This window comes from Saccostrea echinata, unplaced genomic scaffold (genome assembly GCF_033153115.1).
Source record: "Saccostrea echinata isolate AGI-Se365-2 ecotype Australia unplaced genomic scaffold, CSIRO_AGI_Sech_v1 ptg000015l, whole genome shotgun sequence".
NCBI lineage: Eukaryota > Metazoa > Mollusca > Bivalvia > Ostreida > Ostreidae > Saccostrea > Saccostrea echinata.
The window spans coordinates 4,116,759-4,125,309 of record NW_026889764.1 but is presented as its reverse complement, the minus strand read 5'-3'; the positions used below and the strand labels follow the sequence as shown (position 1 = coordinate 4,125,309).

The 8,551-nt window shown below is 33.4% G+C and overlaps 1 protein-coding gene across 1 annotated transcript; it reads left to right on the top strand.

The window, feature by feature from the left end:
• Positions 1 to 3,031: 3,031 nt before the first annotated feature.
• On the top strand, positions 3,032 to 5,534 carry LOC133187739 (uncharacterized). The gene has a single exon (XM_061323139.1). It carries the CDS (start codon positions 3,152 to 3,154, stop codon positions 4,538 to 4,540), a length of 1,389 nt encoding a protein of 462 aa, XP_061179123.1. The 5' UTR covers positions 3,032 to 3,151; the 3' UTR covers positions 4,541 to 5,534.
• The last annotated feature ends 3,017 nt before the right edge of the window (positions 5,535 to 8,551 follow it).

The following is an 8,551-nucleotide window of genomic DNA, read 5'->3' as shown; positions in this document are numbered from 1 at the left end:
AACTACTCCGATATTCTTAATAAGAAACAATCTACTCGACTACATAAAGCTAATTTAAAATAATATATATTCTAAATATTAAATTTTAAATAACTAGGATTTTAAAACGCATGCACTTGTGAAGGTCAGAAAGGGTGGAAATTGAAGATATTTTCAAATTTAGTCGATATGCATTTTGATTCATTTCAATTTTTTTTCTTTTCATTTCCAATAAAGAAAAAAAAATATTCACGATTGGCGAGCATCCAGCATGTAAGTAAAACATATCTAACAGTTATCTTTCTTTCAAGAGGTATCTTACACCAATTTGTTATTTTCTAGATCTTAAAATAGATCTTAAAACATCTCTTTGGAAATCAGCATTGGAATACCGATATAAGCTATTAATTATTTGGTTTGTAATTTTTTTTTATTTTGGTCGGTTTAATTTCAGTTGGTTCAAATCTGAAAATTAGCTGTTTTTCTTTTCGCAATTTCATTTCAATTTCTTTTTTTATTATATGAGTGTCTGATATCTCATATTACGTGACATCTTTCTTGAAGATTTTGTCCATAAATTAAAAAAAAAAGATATTAACAATCATTTTTGAAAGTTCGGGGGGGGGGGGGCAGAATAAAAATTGACAATTTAAAAGTTTATTTTAAAAAAAATCCTACAAGGGGAGGAGTGAAAATGGGGGGCACCCTTTAAATGAACATTCCCAGCAGTGTAAGGTTATGTCTGGAAAAAGGTAAGTAAGACACCCCCACCCCCACCCCCCACCCCCGATACTATATGCATGCAATTTTTTCAAATTTTTTTTTTTAATTTAAAACATTAAAATATTTATCTCATTCTACATGATGTATTTTATTAATATTTACTTCGTATATTATGCATTAATTAACATCAAAACTTGAGTTCTAAAGTGTCTTATTTGCAATCATAACAATTTTTACAATTTCTCGGGAAAAAGTGCAAAACATTGTCTAAAATAATTAAGAGTTTATATTGGATATATGCTAAGTTATACTCCTGTGTATAATTTAACATTTTTCTGTTTTCTTTTTCTTCTTTTCTAGTTACTTTAGCTTTAAATTAATATTATTGATTGTGTAGTACTTCATTTTCAATAATTACACATAATTGTTAACTCTAAACATTTGACCTTCTTACACCTGTATGGGTATGATGTCTATTTCCAATCCGATTACATAAATGACTTTACATAATTAAAAAAATAAAATTATAATCTTGGTCTTTGAATTCTGAATTCAAGTTTCAAAAATACATGTTTCAAAGATCCAGTAAATAAGTATGTATTTATCAACAGTATTAATTTAGACGTAGTCAAATTTGGACACCACGAAATGCATCATTCATGTAAGTTACAGAATTTTTGTCCAGGAACAATTTAAATGAATAACAAATCTATAAAATGTTCAAAATATAAGTTAATTATGGCACTAATCAAGTAGGAAACTGAGGGGTAAAAAGGCAATCTTTGAGAGCAAACTCTTCCAAAGGCAACCTTGATCGTGTTTTCTAGCATATATATATATATATATATATATATATATATATATATATATATATATATATATATATATATATAATTTTATATATATATATATATATATATATATATATATATATATATATATATATATATATATATATATATATATATATATATCTTAAACTCTTCCAAAGGCAACCTTGATTGTTGTGTTTTCTAGCATACCTTGTGCGGCGAAATCTGACAGAAATGACATGTAAACTTGACAATTTCATACAGGAATAATAGTAATGTATGCCAGTTGGAGTTATCTCTCTTATCAGGTTATCAATGAACCTTAAAGAAGGTCATGATTTTTTTTTCCTAAGCAAACCTTTATACACTGGACAATTTAAGAAAAAAAATACGGTATTATTCTTACACAACGAACAAAAATTCTGATAACTATGTATCTTTGAATATTCTATTTTCAAAACTAATACTTTGTAGATGCGCTCTGATTAACGATTATGACTTTTATATGAATTCAAACAAATAAAAAAACCCGAGAATTTCTCTGTCCAGATGACATCTACGTGATAATTCACTAACACTTCTGTTGCAGTAAATTAAGTTTAACTTTTTACGTGATTGGCAATTTTGTTCCTGGTTTTCAATATTGTAAAAAGTGAATAGAATATACAACATTATATGATTAATAATTCATGAAACGTCGAAGTTCTCAAATCTTAAGTTTGGACTAGGATTTGACACCTACTAGTAACCTCATTTATAATCGAATTCAAACTTTGTGCTTGATACATAAATCGAAAACGCCCTCCTACTCCCTACCCCACCCCCAAAAAGTCAAATTAATATTATTCAAGGATAGTTTTTGTCAGACAATTTTGTCCAAAATAACATCATAAAAATGAACCCACTCGTTCAACATAAACACGTACACTTTCTGACAAAACAGGGAAGACTGACATCAAAATGTGTTTTTAAAAAGTAATAAATTAAAAAAAACAAAACAAAAACGGTCTGCTTCTGCTTTTTCTGCACAAATTGCATTCCACTGAGATTGTTAGAAGAAAAATGTACCCATGCAGTAAAGTATATATCATTAGACAACTGAGTCTCTCAAAATGCATTGACCCGCTTATTCGATGTATAAAAATAACTTTCACAACAAAGTTTTAAGCCTCTTTATTCTATCTGTCTGAACTTTCTTTGACTTGGTCTCCAATTGTCTTTGTATTTATTAAAATTCAAAACAGATTTTGCCGGTCTTCTGTGACCTAAATAGGCAGTCATTGTTCAAATCACTCCACATTTTTGTGGCTCACTAAAAATTATGAATTAGATACCTATTTGGCTATCAATCAACGGAGTAAAAAGTGCGTACACAATCTACTTGGTAAATCTAGTCAGACTTTATAAAGAGGCTTACGGTGGGCATTGTTACGCCCTTCCCCATTGGTTGAAGTCATGGGGGTGTGACGAAATCACAGGCCTTGTTATTTTACCTACAGTGTTGTGTTAAATGGAATTCAGAACTCAAGTGTATTCATGTGTGCGGGCAATTTTACGAATGTTTAATAGCACACCTGTCATTATTAAAACTCAATCGAAGTGGAGGACCCACGAAATTTAAAAGACAGCTGTTTGGTATGGACCCTAATTATAATTTTAATCAAGGAGTTAATCCTCCTGAATCTTATAACGCAGTGCCCTCCACACAGAACATGCAAGGGACTAATATATGGACTGGGAATTATCCCAACTTTCCGCAAATGCAGCAACTCAACGCACAGCTCGGTGCAATGAATTTGAACAATTCTGGAACAAATTATTTGGATGCTTACATGTCCATGGCAAGAAATGACGCATCAGCTGCACCTAACAATGGACCATACATTATCGCGTCTGTACAGCCATCTCCGGTGACAATTACTCAAGGAACGCCCGGACTGAACATGCAAACTTTACAAGCCAACTTACCAACTAATGTTACGGGCTTTCCAAATGGACAATTTCCAGTACCACCCCAGGCAAACCAAGTTTCAGGTGTGATGACACCGGAGCAATTTGCCTTGTGGACGCTTCAAACAAACATAGCTCTTGGAAATATATCACAGGAAGCTTTAGTTAACAATCTTCAATCCATTCCAAAGGGTTCTGTGTCAGTGCCGATAACCGTTGCCAGTATTTTACCTCAGGCATCTCAAGAAGCCGTCTCGCCGACCACCTCCCTCAGTTCTAATTCCGCTCCCCAAACACCGACTACCCCAGGGACAGGGCATGTTTCCGAAGGGACACCAGGAATTGGAAGACCTTTGCACGTGCAGCTGAATGAAACCGGAAGTACTTCGTCCAGTTCCATGCCTGGATCGCCTTCAAGCATATCAGGACACTCTCTTCCGGAGACATCAACTTCCTGTCCTCTTTCTCCGGATTCTGAAAATGTTTTCTTAAATGGTGAATGGAAATCCGGAAATGTTCCCATTCGTTCACATTCTCTTAAATATCAAGTGAAATATCCTAAGGATAAGTGTTATAAATGTATGAAGAAGATCTACCCAATGGACAAAACGGGCCCAGTAAAAGACGCAATGTATCATAAAGGGTGCTTTGTTTGCAAAGTGTGTAAAACTCTTCTAAATATGAAGAATTATTACCTAAACAAAAATGACACATTCGACCATGACGTTTACTGCAAGTCGCATCAGCCCGTGGGCACGGGGAAAGGGACAGATGCGGACGCTGTTTTAATTAAAGGTTTAATGAATGTTCCAAAACTGGGCAAGGTAAATGAACAAATCAGAGGAGACAAAAATTATCATCTGGATGCCAATGCAGTAGAAATAGCCCATGCACGCAGTGTACCAGCACCCGACCTTCAAATGGCCAACAAGGTCAAGGAGAAATCATGGACTAAGGATCAGAGGAAGCCGGAAAGTGTTCCTCCGCCGAACGTGGTCCGATATAAGGATCCGGTTCCGGAATATGATCAGGAAAGTTATGAAAGATACGTGGTAGAAAACAACCCAGACTACTAGTTTTTGGATTTTTTTATACCTTACTTTGGGTAACAAACACAGGATTTTCTAAAACGGACCTCAAAATTTATGTCAGATTACGGGAAATCATCATACATTGTATCTTGGACCATCTACTTTGGCCATTATATGATTTAAATCGCTATACTTACAGTTTAAACGTTGTGTGAGATTTAAGCTTGATTTAAATTGTATAATGGAAAACAATCCAAAGGTTTTAAACAGAGGATTTATTTGACCCATTGCGTTTTATACAGTTTTGATTTCACTGGAGAAAATAGGTTGGCAATGGTGCGTGTAGTTAACAATAGGAACCTGAGGTGTCGGGCAGAGATTTAATAAAGCTGACCCTAGTCGCCAACACATGAATATCAGGACACCAAACAATAATTAATAGCTCCTTATTTCGCCGAATTGTCCACTGATGGTGGTTATAACGTCTATTGGTTGTTAAATAGTCGCCGAATTCGTCAGTACTTATGGAAAGTTTCACACCTGAAGAGACCCATTTAGAATGAGGACACCAGTCGAGTAATATCCTCAGAAATTCTCAATTAACGCACTAATAATTTTGGTGTAAATCAGTATCTACTCTTGTGTTAACATTTGACATGCATGAGTAACAGGCATATGATTGATATTATTATATTTACAAATATACAAGATATTTTATGTACAGCCTAATATTTGTAACGGGCATCAATCAAAATTAAGCACATGTTAATTATGAATGTGGTATTATTTTACTTATAACTGAGAGGCCAGAAAAAAAAACTACTTATCATCCATTTAAACATGACATACAGTGTATATAAGTATTTATAATGTACCTTTGTTATTTATTGTTTGCAATTGTTTATATACCTCAAAAATACTATTACGATGTGTTCTCGGTCTTATTTTTTCATCTTGATTACGATCTATGCAGGTCATCGTTAGAGTTTTCCCATAAGCACTGATATGTCAGCGACTACCTATTAAAGACGAAGTGCTTTTTTCTCTTCTGCTTATGTTTCTAATACAAAGGCAATGATGAGCTAGGGTTGCTCAAGGGTGCGGTGTCAAATTTTGTTATACAAAGTTGTTTGTTCTCATGCAGTTTAAAGTACATTTTTCATAATAAGGTGATGTGTATCTATATATATGTGTGTGATGTTTGGTAAGATACTGTATGTGTCCTTAAAAAAGCGGGCTTCATATTTTAGCGGCTTTAGTGCAGATAGCGATGCGCTAAAGCTGGGCACGGTGTTGGTACTTTTAAATCTGACTCTTTAGATGTCGTAAAGAAACTGGCGTTTTCAAGATGTTAAAGTTACTAGAAATTAAAAATGAAATTAATTATTTTATCCAAGGTAATAAATTATTCTAAAAATTTTCTTTTTAATAATTTGAAATTATTTTAGTTATGATACAACTCTATTCATTATTGGTTATTACGGCGAAATTCCCGTGTCCAACGTTACATAAATTATTGTTCGCGCAACTACAATATATAAAAAGATCCACTTCCAATTCTCTAAATTAAATGAAATTTAGGAAATACAGTAATTTATATGCATTCTTTGTGATATTGTGGAATTTTTAACATCATTTTCTCAATTTCATGAGTTTGGACTGAATCTAAAGTGCGTAAGTAAAATGTCCAACAGAAAAATATCGTTTCCTAAAGTTGACGTTAGCCCACATAGCGATGTGTACTAGACATAAATGCCAAACAAAGATAAATTTTGATGAATAATCCTTAAGTACATATGTTTCTAAAATTAGTTATGTTGATACATTTCATATTACTGCTAATACGTAAATATTAGTAAGGCTTTGTTAAGTGTAGCCATTTTGTTATGCACATACGAGCCGCTATACTATTACTTAATATGTCTAAGTTACATATCAAAAATACATAAATTAATGTCATATATATACCAATCATTACTGTATCTTGAAAGAACATTTCATACTGTATTATATAATAACATAATTTTTCGGTAATCATCTACATAAAAATTTATTGTTCTCCCTCTCTCTCTCTCTTTTGCTAAAAATGAGAATGACCACTTTCTAGAACAAATTTTAGCGCCTAGAAGGTAAATAACACAGAAAACTGTAAATGCAAATACAGAAATATTTTTATTATCAATAGTTTAAATTGAAACATGTTATCTTTCTACTGTAAGTTCTGTCAGAAACATTACGAACATAGTTTATTTATTACTTCATTATTACCTTGAATTGGAACTCGTTGATGCTTCTTTTCTTGCTTCGAAATACATTTTTTTCAGCAATTCTGTCTATTAAAATATTTAAAATATTCATCAAAGGTTTTTCGGTTGTTCTGACGATGTCTGCTCTAACCAATTCCTCGGCTGACTCCGCTACGCTCCATACAGTGTGCGAGGCATGAGCCACCCGAGGAACTCCTCATGTCTACACGTCTCCTGCTCTCTTTTGCAGGAGAGTTCTTGCATGGGAAGTAATTCGAAAATGGTGGCTGCACCTTTTTTTTAACTCAGTCTGATCAATTCAAACACTGTCAGAACGTGGGTGTGTTGGGTGCGATAGTAACCCCCCCCCCCTTTAAAAAAAATCACTTGAAAGTACATGTATAATGTTTAAAACAAAATAAATTCATTGTTTATCTGTTTTAAAACAATGCAGCTTTATTTTGTTTATTTGATGTGTGAAATAATTACTTCAAGAATGCACCAGAACCCACCCAAATGGTACCCATTCATAACCATTCATTAAAAAATCTGGCTCTGAAAAGGGAATACCCCTACCAAGACCCTTCCCTTTTCAGAAACCTGGCAAAGGCCCTGATTTTGTACATTTCAAGCTTTTTATATATACTTTTCATATACTCTATCAACCATATGTTTATGACCAACTTTAGATTAACTAAGAAGGTTTTATCCATGAAATCCATCTGCATATCTAGATCTATTCAAATATTGTCAAATATTGTAATTTTATTGTCCTTTTAACATGACATTAAGAGGTTTTAGCGAATATAAATTTTATTTAACGTTAACCAAAACCTAAGTAATAAATAAATAATATTTCTTTGATTAAGAAAAAAATGGCAATTTTACGATATATACGACCAGTTTGAAGTGTCCGTAGTAATTTTCCCAAAAGTTGACATTGCATGGTGGAACTCTGTCTATTTTTCCAGGTTATTTGTAATATTTTACATGAATGTATATCAGTTAATATAAGTCTGTGATGCACTCGTTACCCTGTCCTCTACTCGGCTGCTCTTTATCATGTCTAGGACACTCAAGGTCGTTTCAAAGGTTATCCATTTGTCGTCCGCCAGAACATTTACCCTGCTGGGTACAACATGAATATAGATCTGATGCTATGTATTACATGACAAAGAGAGTGAGATCCGGGTTATACCGTTTGAGTGACAGTTAATTTAAATGCAAAGTGATGAAATCTCGGTAAAAAGGCAGTCCTATATAAAACACAAAACTCTATACGCGTTTGGTTATGGTGCAAAGAGAATTCCCTTTATGGTAGTGTGTTAAATGCAACTCAGGCCAGTAGCAACTGTTTTCAAAGAAGGGCGGGCAGCCACAAAAATGTTTTTTACACATAGAAAAAAACCTGAATTGTTCAGGCCGGCTACAAAATAATATTTCGTGGGGGAAGGGATTAGGATCTGACACTTACTTATTTGTATTTCACTGCGATAATGTGAATGAAGTCTGGCTCTAGATCTCCAGCTAGTTTCCACTTAAACCAGAGCAAAGTATAAAAGGAACTTATATGGAAATCTGCGACGTATATAATTTTGAAGCGCTGCATTCGATAACCTGGAAACCAAGATCCGTTTCTTTATTTCAAAAAAAAAAATCTTAAATAAGCTCAAGGCCAAGCATTCCACAACAATTTCTAAAAATTTGTAGGAATGAGATATTTTTAGGGACTAACAGATAAACGGTTTTGAAAGTATGCTGAATGCATCATTACCGTGCAACTTCAGTGCAAATGTCATGAAAAGTGGAT